The following is a 19393-nucleotide window of genomic DNA, read 5'->3' on the forward strand; positions in this document are numbered from 1 at the left end:
GAATTGCATCACACCGTAACAACCAATGGGGGCGCTGTAAGCCACGGACACTCAACATCACCCCAGCCGAAGCGTTGGCGGCCAGCAAGCGACTCAAAGCGGGACCCTTAAAAAATACAAGATATCTCAGCGAGAACTCGTCTCAGCTCCGTTATAACAAATAAGAGCCGGAACAGCATTACTTTGTTTTTTTCCACTATGAGTTTTTTATTGCCAGGTTTTAAAAAAACAACAAAAAAACATTTTAACATTTTAGCATTTTAACTGGTATCTGCAGGTAAACCTGTTGATATGGTTTCAGATATCGCGTTGTCCACGAACGTCTAACAACGGAATAATGTGTCTTTTATAGAGTCAGTTCCAGTAAAACGCTTGTTTGAGGAGACAAAACAAAATGCCTCCGAAGAAGCAACAGCTGAATCCGACAGCAGCAGCCAACATGTCCAGCTCTGTGGACCTGGAGTCTGAGGAGTTCAGCTTGGAGACAACCGTGCAGACCACCGAAGATGTCTCCTCTTCTGACGAGCAGAGGGACGGATCCCGAAAAGTGACCCGCCAGCTGATCGAAAGGAAGGAGCTGCTGCACAACGTCCAGCTCCTGAAAATCGAGCTTTCTCAGAAAAGTCTGATCATAGACAACATGAAGGCTGACCACATGTCCAAGGTAAGAAGGAGAGATATCATGAGGCCAAAGGCAAAACATATACTGAACTATCTTTGCTGCAACGCTCCTGCTCATACAGTTTCCATGTTTATTTGTTGTTGTTTTTTTTTTCATGTGACAGGTTGATGAGCTGCAGGACAGGCTTGGAGATGCTTTACACCAGAAGCACGTTTTAGAAATGAGACTGGACAACCAACTGAAGCTGACCCAAGAGGAGAGCAAGTGAGGAAGGAGGGGACATCATGTTGTTTATCGAGTTCTGGATATCAATGCAGAATATACCTGCATTTGATGTGGTTTTTGTGCCCAATTCAGATGTAAACATATAATACACCAGAACAGTTGCTGCTCAGGTAGGAAGGTGGACATTGTCATGACATATTGGACAATTCAGAAAAGCTGATAATGTTCACTGAATGTATGTCAAATATACGGTACACATTTGAGTTTTACACAGGTAATCCTGCCGCCGTACAGATGGTTGTTTACGTTAATATTTACAGACTGGTTAATTTGTGTTTTTTTACAGCCATGCTCCAGCCACAACGAGCACACCATCTTATTGAATACCAAATATAAAGCAGGATAGCAGAGTTAGAGCCCATGAAATCCCTCACAGATTCAAATATTAAAAGGGGTTTTGATCACTAGTTTCATCACAATAAGGTCAAAGAACTATTCTTGGGTCAATCATGTGTTTGCCACGATATTCACCACAATACTGCCTCAGTTTGGTCTTGTGATCTATAAAGGATAGAGGGTATCATTGGCCTATTTATTATCGCTGTCACGTCTATCAGCTCACAAGAAATCTTCAGACAGAAATCTGTAAGCCATTTAAATGGAGCAATCCTGACTTTTTAATATAAAGATAGAACTATTTAACTATCTGCATTCACCACGTATCACTATATAACTATTGATGTTGGAGTCACGAATCACCAAACAGAAAGTTTAGTGAGCCCCTATGGAGAGCTCGAGAACATTTAACCACTAATAACTTGTGTAATTCATCCGGCCATTTAGAGGGTGATCCCAAATGTTTGCTGTGCTGATGAAGATTTTTTTTCAACAGGAAGCAGCAGGCGCTACGTAAGCAGGAGATGGATGCCATCCTGAAGAGGCAGCAGCAGCTGGAGGAGACCAACCGGCAGCTGTGCGAGGGAGCTGGAGAGCTGCGGAGGTCACTCAGGGATCTGGACATCTCTCAGGAGAAATACAAGGAGCTCCGAAACCTCCCGGACGAAGAAATGTCCATACAGGAATACGTAGCTGTAAGAACTGGAGAGTAATCCCTGTTCCACCTCGCTGAGCACACTGATGGTGGACAAAGGGAATGAACGTAGGATTCTTTTTCTTTCTGTGTGTAGAAGCGTTTCTATGAGGTGGTGACTCCTCTGAGGACTGAGCTGGCTGAACTGAGTAGGAAGAGAGGCAGTTTGACTGAGGAGCTGGATGAACACAGATCACAGATGAAGGCTTTGCTGCAGGTACAACACACATACAACACCTATATGCTCCATTCTCACTTCAGTTTCCATTTTCTATACGTTTCTTTGCTCCTGAGGACACATGAAACAAGTCCCAATATAGTCTTTAAACTCTTAAGATCAAACACTCACCTGACAACCTGACTTATAGAGAGGTCAAGAGTTCACCAGTTACCTAAAGCCACTTCAAACAAGTTGTGTTTTTTTGTGAGGCTATAGACACGCAGCTACAGAGTCCTGGTAATGATTCTTCCAGGTTGCAGTGTTTGGAATGAAAGGGGTATGATTAGAACAAAAAAAAAACCCTCCTCCTGTCAACCATGTCACATTCACCCTGTAGGCATAAAAGACACGTTGACAGGATAATGATGCATCACGCTGAAGGCAAAAATTCAGATAAGGCCGTCTGAGGTTGATATGGCGTAGAAGGAAAAAAAAAAAATCTTGGCAAAGGAAACCATGTGAAGGTGAATGAGAGCGGCATGTCACCTCGTCTGGCAACTGTCTGTCATAGTTTTTTAATCACATACGTTCTCACGTCCATATCTAGCAGGTTAAACACTCTGACCTAAATCCCAGCACACCGATTAAATGTCATCAAGGAGCATTCTTCACTGATTAGGTGTGTATGAGCTGTTAGTGTGCCATTTAAGGAGCTTAAATCCTACCCATTAGCAGGTTCAAGTCTCGGTGCAGTCTGTGTCTGGAAACCGATCTGCCTTTTGACTTCCTGAGCACTGCTGAATGTGCCCTTGAGCAAGGCACTTAATCCCCTCCACCAGCTAAGGAGTGTTCGCTGTGGGCAGCCCCCCTCACTCTGTCGTCTATCCATTAATGCATATCTATAGGATCCTGTCTGTGCGTGTGTTTGTACTTCAGCCCATGCGTATGTTCAATAACTGAGTGTAAAATTGAATTTCCCCCCTCGAGGGATCAATAAAGTAAATGTTATTCCAGCAGTCAGATCTACTTGAAATAGATCAACAACAGTAATATGAATAATCCATCTCATGCTGTCTCTTGTGTTTCCACAGAGCTACGAGGAGGAGCGGAGGCTGCGTTCTGAGCTGGAGCTGAGAAGTCAGAGACTGACCCTCGAACTGGCCGATACCAAACAGCTGATCCAAGAGGGAGATTATCGCCGAGACAACTATCCAAGTGTCAAACGGTTTGTGTTCTGTTGTTGTCTTTTGGATGAAAAGGGAGGAAGGGTCAGTATAATTTTCTGAAGAACATAAGTCCTTACACACAGCAGATCTGAGATGACCTTACTGCTCTCTATATTGATGGTTGAAGAGACATTTTACCACTCTAACTCCTTATGAACCATGGAGTTTATTATTATCAGTGTACTGTATCTATTACCATTTATATTGTACATTCTGCTTATGTAGCTGTTCTCTTTATATAGCACTTTTAAAACAATTTGTTACAAGTGCAGAAAGAAAAAATAAAAGAAGAAAATAAAAAATGATTAAATAAAAACGTGCAATAAAGAAGGCATCAGGAAGGTGAATTGATTACATGAATGATTGTCTGTACAGGTGAGTTTTTATATAGAATGTGTGTTTACCTTATTGGCTCTGGTTTCACAGAGAACGTGACAACTTTGAAGCAGACCTGAAGGAGTTAAAAAGGAGATTCGAGACTCTAGAAGTATCTCATGCTGCACTGACCCGAGAAAGGAACGCTCTCAGTAAAGAGGTACTTAAAACACACACACTCACACTTACACATTACTGCTTCAAGTCTCCGGATGTCCTGTGTTCTTTAACCGTTTTTTTGTTATTCTCTTCTTGCCCACCAGGTGGCAACATCGCAGCAGTCAACGACTCTCCTGCAGAAGGACAAGGAATACTTACACAGGCAAAACATGGAGCTGAGTGTCCGCTGCGCACATGAAGAAGACCGCCTGGAGAGACTGCAGGTTCATACATAAAACTTCAAAAGGCCTTCTCCATGAGGAAGGAGTCATTGATACGTTATGTCACTTCTCCTTTTCTATCCAGGTCCAATTAGAGGACACTAAGAAAGCAAGAGAGGATGCCTATGAAAAATATGTGACATCCAGGTCAGGCTCTCCCATTTAAACTCGCTGCATTGTAATCTGGAAAAACTATTGTTTAGTTAACTCAGTTGTACTTTGTTTTTCTGTCTTTCCTTCGACCACAGGGACCGCTACAAGTCCGAGTACGAGGCCAAGTTGAGAGAAGAGCTTGAGAACATCAGACTGAAAACAAGTCAGGAGATTGATAACCTGCAGAGAACCTCCAGAGAGATGTATGAGAGGGAGAACAGGTATGGGAATTTTGTTGTTGTTAAATCACTCTTAAAAGAAGAGTTTGTGGGGGTTGCTAGTTGGCTGGTACACATGGTGTGTGTGTGTGTGTTTAAACAGGAACCTGCGTGAGGCCAGAGACAACGCAGTGCTGGAGAAGGACAGAGCCGTGGCTGCTGAGAGAGACTCTCAGTCCAGATATGACCAACTGCTGGAACAGTGAGTTTTACCATACAGGTGTCCATACAGTCTAACTCTTCTTATATACATGAGACACAGACACAGAGGTTAATTTCATCATAATTATTATATTCATTTTTTGTCAAGCACTCAAAAATCAGATGGTCAAGTTAGAAATATCAATAAAGAGATTCTTCATGAAATACAACACAAACAACAACTTGTTTTGGGTTTAGTCCTTGTGTAATGTCTAAATATAGCTGACCAATGAAGCTCATTTTGATTCTAGTAAAAAAGAAAACAAAAAACCTCTTTGTCATAGAATCTTCTCATTCATGATGTTCACCTCTCTATGTTGTGTAGCCCCTCAAAGAAACATTAAAGTTAATTTCGCACTGATTAAAAAGAGACATTACAAAGTGCTTTACAAAACATACGAGCCCAACAATAACACACACAATAATGCAGGTATAAAAGAGAAACACATTAAACAGCAAGACATGACAAATAAAGAGGAAATGACAGCTTCAAACAACAGCTTAAAAAGGAACAAAAGTCAAAACGGTTCAAAACAAGCGCCGAATAGAAGAAACAATGAACAGGCACAATGAAGAAATGCAAAGGAATTATAAGAAAGCCTTTGGACAAAAAAAAAAAAAATGTCTTCAGAAGTGAAGCTAGTCTCCGATCCTCAGGCAGGTCATTTCATAGCTGAGGAGCCTGAAGGCCTCGTTTAGTTTTTAAGATACAGGTGGTACGTCGAGGAGGATTCTGCCTGACCCTCAGGCTGCACGCTGGTCGGTAAGAAACAGCAGTTTAAATCTGAGGCCTTATTTATTTACTTATTTACTGTGACACAATAACATGGACTGATAAATGTGTTGTCTTGATTTCAGGTGTCATATTTTGGAATAAACTCACATAATCAAGTTTTATTGATGTTACCAAATCACACTCTTGCTTGTGCTTCCTTTGCACAGAGCCACATCAGCATTGTTTTAAAGCCTATATTTATATATGGAAAGGGACAATGCAGAACTGTATGCTCCAAAGTAAAGCCACACAGAGTGGTTGTAGTAGTTAGTTCAAAACAGTAAAACTGAAGTGGTCTATCATGTCTTTATTGTGAACTTGTATAAGATCAAAACGTGTCATCTAAAATGATAATTGCAACAGGATAAATCTTTAATGTACAGAAAACCCCCCCCAAAACAAACGTCATTGTTCAGGGTTTTAAGGACCTACTGTACGCCATGTGTCGAGATAAAGATGTCGGTGCGCTCCTGGAATGAAAAGAAATTTAAAGAAACGTCATCTTTTTAGGCCGCTTCTTTGGCCTTGAAGGAGTTAAACAGTCTGAGCGCTGCACTTCAATGTAGGTTACTTCCTGGTTGCTTTGTTAATAGGTCGTATATCAGGAAGAGTTTCCAAACTTCACCTGAGGGCAACTATCAAACTGTCAAACTCAGGCCAGTTGGTACAGTTTTTTTTTTCACGTCAGGGTCAATCACAGCAGATTTGAAATTCATTCCTCGTCCCTGTAGTGCCGAGATGTGTTAACTTGTGTGTTCATTCGGCTGAAGACCAACTGCTGTGATTAACAGAGCTGCCATCGTAGTTAGGGTTTCTCTTTTCTTTTTCTTTTTTTCGTCTTTGTCAAGCTGTGGCCTTGTTCTCACTCTGCTGCTGATGTGTGAGCGCCTCATCAGCGCGCGTTGTAGGAGGGACTTCTTACTGAAGATCACATGAATGTTTCGCTGGAACTCCGGGGTCACAGGGTCACACGGAATGTCAGAGGTCACTGAAGGTCAGCACCAACTGGTGCTGCTGTTCTCCCTCGTTGCTTTTCACGAGTGAGATCGTTTTAGAGCAGGCTGAATGTAAACTGAGAGCTGGTGACAAACGATAAGATCAATGAGACAGTGAATTCATATAACACACTTCTACAAAATATTTGGACATAATCCTTTTTCTAACTCAAGAGAGAGAGTCTAGAGAGATTGAAATGTGAAAGTTATTATGTAAAGGTGCTCTTTGGTGGCAAACAGAAATACACCAGGGACAGGAAATTACATAATCCTAAATCATTTGATATATTGCTTAAAAAAAAAAAATCTTGACAAAAAAAGCAGAGTCAGAACTCACACATTAAGGCAAGGAGAACCAGGAGACTGTTTTAACCTTTTTAACTCTAAAATAACAAATAGAATCAAAGCTTTTAACTCCTTTTTGTTTCTGACTTTTTCCCATTTGAACTTCTATTTTGTTTTATTCTACATTTTCTTGTCAATGTCGAAACAACAGAGCTGTTTTTGTCACAACCTGTGGGTCCTTTCTCAGCTCATGTTTAACATGATTTGTTCATGTTTTAGGCTGAAGTAATGTTTTTTTTTGTTTTTTTTTTACCATTTTCACATTTCCAAACAAACCTTTCAGATCTACTAAAGAGCTGATCTGCAACAATCTAAATATATAGAGAAAATAGCCTCTGCTCTGGATAATGGCCTTGGAGGAATCTGAATCGTTTTTGTTTTGTTTAAGTACATTTACATATAGGAGGAATTTGTCTTCACGTTTTGGTGCGAAAGAAAAAAACAAGTTTAAAATAAGTACTTAAACAAAATATGAGAAGCAATTACCAATATATACGACAGAATAAAAAAAAAGAGACTTTACATCTTTTATATCTAATGCTGAAACTGCAACAAATATTTAGTGAGTCTCCCCACTTACATGCACACCCGACACACACGCACATACACAGCTTAAAGAACTAACTCTTATCAGAGGTGTTTTTGAAATACCCCTTTCTTACATTACATAAGGTGTGTATGTGCAGCTCAGGTTAAAGAATGTAGAGAAATACACAATCTTAGTTGACAGTGTTTCTATGATTAAAACATCTGAATCAAACTCTGTTCTTAAACATTGACTCCAGAACAGACGTTCATAACATAGACGCACAAACAGCAGCCGCAGCAGCAGCAGTGTCCCTGTCCTGGGTTACTACGACATGCCGCTCATTTCTGTAGATCCAAACCACCAGCTGTTGCTCTTTCCATACACACGCACACACAGTCTTCACTCTCTCTTGCACTCACTCTCTCTCTCTCTCTCTCTCTCTCTCTCTGCTGCGATCACATTCCCTCTCTGTGTCGCATCGCAGGCCAGTAATGACAGATGCTCGCTTCAAGCCCTTAACCCCTAACCCCACGCATGGCCCTATTTTTGGGTTAAAGAATGAGGAGGACAAGCTTGAAATGGCGTCAGATGATTGTAGCAAAGCTTGAATCTCCATATCAGAACACCAGTGATCACCTAAACAAAGAATACGTCTGAATGACGGTTGTCCATTTTCCAGTCTGGTAGCAAACCTAAAGGAGCTGTAACAAACTTAGTCTTGTGGAGCCCTGGAGGCGGATTGACAAACCCTTCTTAAAGGAAAACAACGTCTTCAGTGCTGATTTCTTCTTTCCTTCCGTCTTAAGACAAAAGTTAATAAGATTTGATATTTATGAACAAAGTGCTTTTTTATTTTCTTAGCTTAGGGAAAAACAGAAGAAATGAGATTCTTGTAAACAAAGTTCTTACATTTCTTCCTCATTTTAAGTTCACACTACACTTCTCCTAAAACATTTATAGTGAAACTGTAAGCCTCTAAATTCAACACATTTTAGATGATTGATGAGGATCTTCGGTTTGACTACACATGCCTCAACTTTTATTCATTTTAGCTCGTTACTTTTGTTTCTGGTCTAAGTCTTCTGCTACTCCAGAAAATAAGCTAGGCCTGTTATATGTTAATTTCTGGCTGCCCGGCCTACAGCCTCTGAGAAGTACACAAGTCAGAAAAAGAGGATGTTTGTCAGGAAGAAAAAAAAGGAAGTTTTTAAGAAATGTCACTGTTCTTAAAAAACATCTTCTTTTATCTTAAGAAAAAGAACATGTTTACGTTTGCCTTGCTGTAAATTCGGCTTTATGGAAAGAGGGATTGGAACATTGGCTGGCTGCTCTTCTCGAGAAATATCATTTTTAAGATGCACTGTGCTTCTTTTGCATCTTGTTTGCAGCTGCCATTCATCAGAGAATGTATGAAATGTCCACCATGTGTACACGTGTGTCTGAGCAGCCAGCTCAGGCCTGTGCTCTTTGGATGATGAAATCCTGTCAGGTCAGCTGTAATCGAGAGTTATTAATATTATCCCTCCAACCTCTGTCTGTGAGCGACGACTCTAGAGCTGCCTGAGAAAGAGCTCTAGGCATGATGATTTATTATTATTTTCAATACAATTTAATGTTCAATTAGATATGACCACAAAGGTCTTTTATAGTTTTCTGGGTCATAAAAAACGTTGTCTTCACATCTCCCGTTAGTATTGTGAATTCGAAGGTTAAATCAGATATGTTTTTCTGTCTTTAGAAGAAAATGTTTTTACATTTTTGAGTATGTTTTTCCGTACACTGCAATAAAATCCTGTCAAAAACAAGAATAAAGGCAATACAGTGAGTGAAATATTACTTACAAAAAAAAAAAAATCTTCTTTCAACTAAACATAACAATGTTGTTTTCCAACATTTTTTTTAAGTGTAAATAGAAATATTAGACAATATCAGAAAAAAGTATTTGGACACTTCTAAACAAGTACAATGGTTAGAACATATTTAATAAATTCTAATTGTCATTGGGCTTTGACAAAGTAAGTGTTGTACTTGTTGGTGTTGATCAAACAGCTTCATAATTCAACTTTAAATTTCAAGTTTGGCGACGCTCCTAACCGATTACAAGATCAAAGAGCCCATTGAGATCCTGGAGGACAAAAATATTAAAACAGGGATCCTCAAACTTTTCTCAACGAGTACTACCACAGAAAACATTTGGCTCACCAGGTATCACCTTTATGGCTAACAGTGAGACATTGTAGTGTATGGCTATTTATCCACATATACAGGTTACTCAGGAGGCCATCTTTTTCCTGACACGTGTTTTATTTATTTGTTGCACGCCACTCACTGCAGCCTGGCCTCATCCTCTTCATTCTCTGTGCCACTCGAAAAGAATCCACTGCCCCACTTTTCCTATCTAATATGTCCGTGTTTTTTTTGTTTATGTTTTTTATAAATGCAGAAAACATGGGGTAATATCATATCTGCTTCCTCCACTTTCCATCACAGCTTTGCTTGTCAACCATTTGATAGTACATCTTTATCAATAAAGACGTGTACCACAGGAGGGATCCAGGGGATACGTCGTACCATTTTGAGAATGAATGCACAAGAACAAGTTTTAATACTGCAGTTTTTCCACTGCACACGTTTGGGTACCAACGTACTTGACCTACTTCATCTAGAATTCATTAGACTCAGAAACTGTAAAATATGTTACTCTTTGCCCATTATTATTATTATTATTATTATTATTATTATTGTTACTATTAAACACTTAAGCAGGAACGCCCTTCGTCAGCTGCCAACTAAATGTAAAAGGTCAAAAACACAAGAGCAAACAATGCTGCGAGCGCTGTTAAGGAATACTTTTATGTAAGAAAATCATTTCTGGCTTGGCGTTCCTGTTTGGTGACTTAGTGTAACGAAGTTGCTGCCAGACTGTGCCACAGAACACTTCCAACATGCAAATCAGCAAATATAATTATATCCATAAGGTAGAAGGAAGACATTGCAACATTACTTTAAAAACCACCAGGCATGCCGGCGCTCGACCAAAGGCCCAGAGCTGAGTGTGTGAGCTGTACACTCTTTTTCCGGACTTGATTGACATGACACCCAAACACACACACACACACACACACACTATCTCACTGATTCACTCACGTCACATCTCCTCACAAACGTTTGGTGTATTTTGCGTTACGTGCGTGTCAAGGATCGACTCGTGTGTCTCAATCTCTGCAGGTTCCGTCGGCTCCAGCTGGGCACTGACAGCCGGGTAGCAGAGTTTTCCAGCCAGGCCAAGCTGCACTCATTTGAAGCCGAGCGCGCTCAGATGGTCAAGGACGAGACGGCTAAAGCTCTGGCTCAATGCCAGGTGGAATGTGAGAAACAGCAGAAGAAACTGGAGGTATTCTCAAACTGTTTCAATCATGTGATTATCCCAACGCTGCCATGTCAGTGTCAGGTATATGAAACAACAAACTTTGAACTTTAAAATGCTTTATGAGGATCGATAGCTTCATTGGATCAATAGGCTAATTTCTCCACCACAAGAAGCTCAAAACTTGTAAAAGTAAAAAAAAAAAAAGCATCAGAACTTTTACTTTTCACCTGTCATTCAATACCAAACAGGCTTTACATGAACCTAGACATTATCACACAAAAAGAATGGATACAATTTGATTCATTCAAATTTCAAAACGTGTCAATTTCGAGACTCGCTGCTCTAAACTCTCAACAGTCGCTTCTTTTTCCCCTCATGTTAAATCCGGCGCAGTACATGGGGTGTCCGTCACAGAGTCCATAACCCCCTTTATAACCCCCTCTTTCTTTATGTCCGGATCTTCACACTTTCGTCTTGACTTTGTTTCTTTAGAGAAGAGTCAAAAGTCTGCGTCTGTCCTGACTGTCTTTAGAGGAGGCTTTCCGTCCTCGTCTCTGCTCACTGCAGAGCACTCTAATATACATTCAGTGCAGATTGTTCTTGATGTCTGTAAGAACCAGAGCTGAGGTCAATCTGTTCCCTTGTATTTAACCCCATACTACCTCAGATCTCATGGTGATGAGATGGAATCAGATGGTAGAGGACAATGCAACTGTTTTCAAAGACACCAACAGGAAGAAATGCTGAAAGATTATTTCCCCTCCTATCTGCCATCTCTCTCTCTCTCTCTCTCTCTCTCTCTCTCTCTCTCTCTCTCTGTCTCTCTCTCTTTCTCTCTTCCCTTTAGCTCCTGACCCAGGAGTTTTACAGGCTGCAGACGTCGTCAGAGAAGCGGGTCACAGAGCTTCAAGCTCAGAATGCCGAGCAGGCGGCTCGGCTTGAGACATATGAAAAGCTCGAGCAAGAGTTGGACCAAGTCACCATGCAGGCTGCGGAAAGTAAGAACATGTGTTGGCTCTATAATAACCACTGAATTACAGGGGAGGGAGAAAGATTAAAGCACACACCAATAAGCACTAGTTCACTTAAATGCCTTGTTGTGGTGTCAAAGAACGTGGTATTACAATTGGACACGTTTGAGTTGGATCATTTCAAGGGAAAGAGAGTGTGCTATAATTAGTACCTGAAGTGTAAGAAAGAGGAAAGAAGAAGAGAAATGAAGATTAGAAAGATGTTGAAACAAACAAACATCTCACATTGTGGTAGTAAAAAGTCCTGTAGAGATGTAAAGTGAATGTGTGTGTTTGTCTATTACAAGTTGAGAATGAAGAGGAAGCAGAGAGAGTTCTCTTTTCATACGGCTACGGAGCCAACGTCCCAACTACGGCCAAAAGAAGACTAAAACAAAGGTACGTTGTGTTCAAGTCTTTACAGATAAAACGGGTCACAGCCGAAGTGTGCTCTCTTTTGATTTTACTGGGTGCATTAAGAAACCAGCGTGAGAATTAAATTCTGTCCAAGTCTGAAGAATAACAAACATTTTGTTCATGTCTTTCTGAGGGTTTCGAAGGTGTTTTGTTTTATTTATAATGTCGACAGAATTTCAAGAAATCAATGTGACCTAATCTATGGAGATCATCTTTTATACGACCGCTGCATAGAAATGTTTGCACAATTATTCACTTTATTGTTGTCTGAGCAGTTCTGTCAGTCGCACCATGTAAGGAGCTTTAATCCACTTCACATCATCATCCCGCGGGTTCGATTCCGACCTCGGCCCCTGGCTGAATGTCCGTCTTCACGCTCTCTCCTCCAAACATTTAACATCTTCTTAAACACTTATAGTGAGACCGGCTCATTAAGTTCCAGCTCTTTTTTTCTAATTTGTTTACAGCAAAAGGCAGTTACATCTGTTTGATCACAACCTTGCTGTTTATTGTTTTCTCTCTTTCAGCCGCTTTAGAGCTGATTCACATTTGAGGATTTCGAATGGTAAAAATCAGCTCCAGTTTTATTGTGTAACAGCCACAGGAAGCAGTGACCACGATCATTAACCAAAAATGTGTCTCTGAAACACTCAAACTGCGTTTTCCTACAGTGTTTCATGAAGATTGTTATTTATCATTATGAATATATATCTATATCTATATCTATATATATATATATATATATATATATATATATATATATATATATATATATATATATATATATATATATATATATATATATATGAGGCAGCGATTGACGAAGAGGGAGCAGCCACAGCAGCCTGTTAGAGGAAACGTGTGGTTGACAGGCTTTAAATTGTTCTTTTGAAGACTATTTGTTAGCTTATTAGCTTGTAGTTATAACTATTATATAAATAGACATAATAAGCCTAGGATTAAGCCTTCAGTTTTTTTTAATGGTCTGAGCATATTCAGTGTGATGTTTGTTTCATTTCATTTTGGTGAAATGAGTGAGTATAATTTGATAACAAGTGAATGAGTTTGTTTGATATGCACAAAAAACAGAATCCAAAAGTAAATCTTCCTCTATGTAAAACAGATCAACGTGTCACTGTTCAGTTTTTTATCTGAGAGAGTAGCTGCTCAATGAGTGTTTACTTTAGTACTTTTTGACCACACCTGCTGTTACAACACGAGCCACGTGTGTCACAAAATCAGTCCGGCTTTAAAGAACAGGTTCAGTCCAGATTTGCCTCTGAATTTCTAACAACCGTTTGGCTCTCCTTTTTCTTTTTTTCTTTCTTTCTTTTTTTTTTTTGGGGGGGGGGGGGGGATTTTGTTGTCTGAAGTGCTACACTAAAAAAAAAGAACACCCATTCACTGATTTGAAAAATTCATCAAGGTGTCGTCCCGTTTTGGTACTAAAAATAAAACAGTGTTTGTGTGGATCTCATGCAGCGTTCACCTGGCCCGCAGAGTGCTGCAGCTGGAGAGGCAGAACACGTCACTGCGGAGGGAACTGGACACACACAAGTCACAGACAGGACAGATATCAGAAGAGGTAACCACAGGCACAAAGACACACACACACAGCATCTGTGATTGTGTGTGTGTGTGTGCGTGCCTGGAGACCATCATTTATAGCATCATTAAATGTTTGAAAGAATTTTTTAACAAAAGCTCTGCAAGTCAGTTCCTGCAACGCACGTTTTCACACCATCACAAATCTCCCACTGTAACTCCGATTATGGTGATTTTCCAACTTCTATTAAAGCCGCAAAGATTTATTTCAGCTGCCTTCTACCTCTCTGTGATACAACAACTTTATTATGAAAGAGCCAAGCTCGGTGGGATCTCTCTCATCACCCACCGTTTACCTTCTCACACCATCGCACGACACACACACACACACACAAGGGCAACATCAAAGCACGAGAAAAGGTATTGCGCTGCTTGTGAAGTCGCTCACTACATATCAGGGTTCTCCAAGCTTTTGTTGGTTCTGAGACACTTCAGCAGAATGACAGGTTTTCTCAGTTCAGGCACGGCCGTCTTTAAATGAGGACAGCATGTAGTTTGAGTCTTTAGAACCTGTCACACTTGTTAACACAGTGGGAAACAGAGCCAAAACACCGTGACAGCTACGCTCTTTACTCCTCTAACAACTCACCACCCCGCTCATTGAGGGCTTTTGTGTATTTGACTTTCCTCATGCGTGTGTGTGCAAAGTAAAGGCTTTCATTTTAGGTGTGTACACTTATTCGTGCGACTGTGTTTGTAAAGTCACATGTCCACTACTCGTGCTAAGATGCTCAAAAAAAAAAAATAGTAAGGTTTAAAGTATTGTGAGTGACAGCTCTTGCAGCCAGTGTTTTTGCTCCTCCGCCCATACACACACACACACACACACACACACACACACACACACACACACACACACACATCTCGGTGAGAGGAGAGATTGTGCAAGTCCGAATAGAGAGACTTGAGACTAAATAAGCCGGCTATTCAACTGTCAGCTGTGAGTGACGAGCACTTGTAAAGAATACCTCATAATTCATGGCGTATGAATGGTAAAAGGTGACATATTTTCACTTTTTTTATTGAACAGAAAGGGTGTTAACCACTGAACCACCCACACTGATGCACTGACTAACTAACGATTGTCCACACCCCACCCACCCAGTCCTACTCACCACTGGCTGGCTATAAACTGGCTTAATGTGTAACACCCTAGCTAACTCGTATCTATTGTTGCCCAGATTAAATGTGATACTGACTCAGTGAGGAGTATTGTTTAAGGTACAGCACTCCATTATTTCATGGATCACAAAAACTACAAGCGTACATTCCTAACAATGCATAAGACAAAGAGGTGGTTATGATTGTTTATATTGTTTGCTCCCCCTTTTTTTTTTTTACTTCAATGGCTGCTGGAAAGTTTGGAAGTTTGGGAAGTTTGGAAAGTTTGGAAAAGGGATGCAACAGTTCCTATAATAATAAACATCCATAGCTCCATTTTCGGTTTTCCTCTTGTCAAAGGGAAACACTCTCAGAGTTTGTCTGCGTTTGCAGCAGCAGACCACAGCAGGCTGTGTGGTTACTTACATGAAGCCGCTGACTGTTGTCACACACGGTCACCTGCTGTTTACCTGCATGAGTTAACGGAGCAAACAACAAAGCAGCATTTAAAAAAAAAAAAAAAAAAAAAAAAAAACCCAATGTGTTTTCAATGAAGCATTACAGAAATTATATTTAAGCTCTGAAGAATGACGGCATAGTTAGTTTTGCAAAATGTATTTAGATCCTACTGTTGAATCACACAGCCACGTGGACTTGAGCTTGAAAAGAAATCTTGACCTGTGTCTCAGGAGTTTTTGGTAGGTGCAGAAAAGAAGGAACCCTTGAAATCTTGTTGATGAATGAAATGTCTCTGTCATTGCTTCTGAATACACGTATGTATATTTGTCCTCAGTTGTTGGCAGCCAACCAGCTGTTACAGCAGACGCAGCAGCCTTACAGCTACCTGATAGAGACGGTGAGACAAAGGGACTCGCAGACCAGTGCGCTGAAGGAGCGTGTCACCTCGCTCGAGGAGGATGTCAGGTATGCAGTGACATTGTCAAAGAGGACTCTCTTCTCTCTGTGCAAGAAGGAACTCAATCTGTATATTAAAAAAAAAAAACCTCATGACATTTTAAGTTTCCATGAGTTTGTCTTTGTCCCTTATGACTGTATCATCAGCACACCCACAGTATGGCTTACTGAGCTGACCCCCTCTCTGCCCAGCCCCCTGTATTTTAACCTTAGAAATATGCTGACTGACGGCCTGCATCTCTTGCTGCTCATTACCGTGAGCGCTGGCCTGGGGGAAGCAGGGGAATGAAAATAAATCCTTAGAAACGCTCCTAATCTTCTTAAACTTTCACATCTGTCAGACAGAAATATGGAAGCTGTCCTGTGGCTATGTATCCCGTCGAATAGACACTGCACACAAATGCACACATACACACACACATGTAGATTCTCCATTCATATAACTAGTCATTGTTTTAAGTAGTCTTTGTATTTCTTTGTGTTTATTTAATGAAATTCAGTCTGCAGAGTCTCAGCAGAGGCAGACGTCTGGCTAAATGACGCTTACTTTTCTTTGAGTTTTCAGTGACACAGCCACCAAACTGTTGTTTTAAGGTTTGCAAGAGGATTTGCAAGTTTCTGCTTGTGTGTTTCAAAGCCTCAGGAAAGAAGCTCTGTACAACAGCCGAACAAGCTAGAAAACATAGCTATTGATTATTTAGTAAACGGGAGAAATGCACAACTCGCATGTTTAGCAATCCTCAGTCTGAATGACTGATTACTGTTTTGGTTTTTTTAATACTTTGTAGGTCAGTATTTTGTTTGTATTTTTATCTCATTTATACTAAAACTAATGAGAGAGTCATTAAAGTAACGAAACATCCAATTACAAGGTGTACCACACCTTTACCTGACTTCACCCTGTATTGTCCCTGAGCAGACTCCACCCGAACTAAAGTCACTTAAACTTTAGACTGGCGTCAGTAAATTGTCACGGTCCCTCCTTAAATAGAATAACAAACTATGAATCAATATTTCATGAGGTTTGTTTAATGACTTCTACATCAACTGTCTGTTGTATAGTCGTTCTTTTTGTATTAACTCAACTTCTGTTTTCTGGTGTGATCTTAGTTCCCTGAGGAAAGAACGCACGGCTCTGCTGCAGGTGAAAAACAACATGGCCGCAGATTTGGAGCGACTCCTGAACCATCGAGAGGTGCACGTTGATGATGTTTGTTGCTTCCTGTTTGATGTGACATGCTTAGCGTCCACTTACTGTTGACCGCTTGTCTTCATTAATGAACAACTATTCTTGTGCAGCAATATAGAAGTTGGAGGGCGCGACCCACCGCGATGCATCGTGTTACCAATCGAAAGGAATTGTTGACAGGATAATCATGATTGAATCTTATTGTTGGACCAATAAAGATGCACAGCTCTAAGCCCACATAGATAGATGGATATACATTTAACAGCCAGCATATAACATCATGTACAGGGTATAACATGGAGGAAAGACTGCGAAGGCTGAATCTTTAAATGAGTGATCGTGAGTCGACTCATTTCCTCGATTATCTGAACAATAAATAGGTTGAGTGTTTCAACTCAGACTTGAAATGTGCACGCTGTGTTGCTTACTTCAAGACTGCGTGTGCACGTAGGACTGTGTCGCCCCCCCAGCCGTTTGCTGTATGAAGTATGTGCCCTGTCACAGACAGCTGTTCCTTAGCCTGGGTGTTTGAGATGCCACCAGGGTGCGTGTGCGTTTTGGAGTCATGTGTGCGTGCTCGTGCGCGCGTGTAACATGCCGGGGCTCGTGTCCTCGGGGGTGATAAATAGAAGCATGAAATGGCCCCTGAATCCTCCCCTCTGCCCTGCTGCCACCCCTGCAGACCCCTTGAGCTTGTTGAGTGAGTTTATTGCCCGTTTTCCCAAAGATGGACTTCAAGATCTCAGCTGTTCAGGACAAACCTCGTGAGAAAGCAGCAATACACGTCCCTGTGAACACAACATTTAAGAAATGATTTGTTTTACAGATTTAAAATCCCTCCCCGTTTTGATTGCATTTGTTTGTTTGTTTACGGAAAGATTCCTGCTTCTTGTTCTGCTGTTGTTTTCTCATCCTTTCATTTATGAACTGTGTGATTCTGCAGGAGTTAGCCGTGATGAAACAAGTCCTGATCAGCATGAAGTCTGGACAAAGAGACTCTGTGAACCTGTTAGGAGCAGATCAAACTGGTATCAGGACCTCTAGTGCAGGAAAACAGTCCAAACGGATCAACAGGACCACAGAGGAGGAGTCGCCAAGTAAACCCAAGCCCACTGTGTTTGTAAGTGTCTGACACGGAAACACCCTCGTATGAGTCACAGCACTTCCACCTGCAGAGAAATTAAAAGGAACACACTTGTGACAAGAAAGCGATCAATAGCCTTTTTATTGTAATGTTTCCCAGCGCAGTCAGCTGTTTACAATATGCTCTAGCATAGTTAGTTCTTTATTGATAGGACAGTCAAATAAGGAAGAGAACATCTTACAACAAGAGCTCTTTCTCTCATGCACTCCTTTTCTCACCATTGTTTTTATCTCTCCGTCTCTTTCATTTGCAGACGAAAAAAGAAGTTCCTGATTGGTACCAAAAGCTAAAGCGGGCACCCAAATAAAGAGTCTTTTTTTTAACTACTGGTTCCTTTAATTGTTCATCCACTTTTTTGTATTTTTAACTTGTAAATAACACATCTTTGTCTAATGTCCATTTTTTTAGACATAAAACAAAAAAAAACAACGCTGGTGTCTGTGTGTTTTGTTGTTCTCGTCCATGGTTACACATTGTTCAGAGAGGATACAATCCCTGTACTGGTCTACAAACAGATATTACCTCTCACAGGGTACACATTCCTAGCTAACTGACTGCCCAAAAATTCCTCTTTCTTGGCAGTGTTCTATTTTATTAGGTCTGTCTATCATTATTTTCTCATCTTTTCCAGGTTTAGAGATACTTGTAGCTACAGACAAACAACATTGCAGGAAGCTGAGCCTTGGATTTGCCCGAGCTAGGACTCCTTTGGCTTTATATATAGACATAGTAGACATACCTTCATCATTTCAGACCATGTTCTTATCGGTGTCATATTAAACCCTGCTTGAGGAGTGCTTTAAAACTGGACCTCTCCTTTTCACAACACTCGCTCTCTTCTTTTTTAAACTCTAAAACACACAATGCTTTGAAACTGTATGAAAATATTCTTATCTTTTTTATCTATCTTTCTTTATACACTGCAGTATAGCAGATATTTTTTCCAGAACCTTTAACTTCGAAAGACATTTTCCAAACTAATGTGATACATGTGGGATTTTGTGCATTTTAAATAACATTGAATTGATCAAATAGGAATTTAACCCAACCTGCTCACAGTCACATTCAATTTAAATCATACCACATTAAATGTTACCAACGTGCAACTCACAGTCCAATACAGTAGTACTATACATGCTAAACATACCAGGATTGATGGATTCCAGCTTAAAATAAACAATCAAATACAATAAAGTCATAATTAAAATAAAATTCTGTGAAATAACTGACTGCTTGTCTAATAAGGTGGCAGTCAGTTACAGTGTGCTGCTGAGTGTACAGATGAAATAAATTACAGAAGTTACAGATACCAATTACACAAAAAATCAACACAAATACAAAAAAGTTC

General features: G+C 40.4%; 1 protein-coding gene across 1 annotated transcript; it reads left to right on the forward strand.

Moving 5' to 3' along the window:
* On the forward strand, positions 1 to 18474 carry pibf1 (progesterone immunomodulatory binding factor 1). Its single transcript, XM_079363539.1, has 19 exons — positions 1 to 277; positions 353 to 664; positions 786 to 886; positions 1740 to 1938; positions 2035 to 2154; positions 3189 to 3322; positions 3750 to 3858; positions 3962 to 4081; positions 4164 to 4225; positions 4327 to 4452; positions 4553 to 4651; positions 10523 to 10688; positions 11512 to 11662; positions 11983 to 12073; positions 13574 to 13676; positions 15591 to 15721; positions 16823 to 16907; positions 17845 to 18021; positions 18299 to 18474. The coding sequence occupies exons 2-19, from the start codon at positions 395 to 397 to the stop codon at positions 18350 to 18352; spliced, it is 2298 nt and encodes a 765-aa protein (XP_079219665.1). The 5' UTR covers positions 1 to 277; positions 353 to 394; the 3' UTR covers positions 18353 to 18474.
* Positions 18475 to 19393: the final 919 nt, after the last annotated feature.

Source organism: Symphodus melops (genome assembly GCF_947650265.1).
Source record: "Symphodus melops genome assembly, chromosome: 15".
NCBI classification, from domain to species: Eukaryota; Metazoa; Chordata; class Actinopteri; order Labriformes; family Labridae; genus Symphodus; species Symphodus melops.

What these genes read in the sequence shown, in the direction of transcription:
- pibf1 (XM_079363539.1), top strand. Translation starts at nt 395, where the DNA reads ATGCCTCCGAAGAAGCAACAGCTGAATCCGACAGCAGCAGCCAACATG. An exon ending in GAAAAATATGTGACATCCAG is followed by an intron (nt 4,226 to 4,326) that starts GTCAGGCTCTCC and finishes CTTCGACCACAG; the next exon opens with GGACCGCTACAAGTCCGAGT. An exon ending in TCGCTCGAGGAGGATGTCAG is followed by an intron (nt 15,722 to 16,822) that starts GTATGCAGTGAC and finishes GTGTGATCTTAG; the next exon opens with TTCCCTGAGGAAAGAACGCA.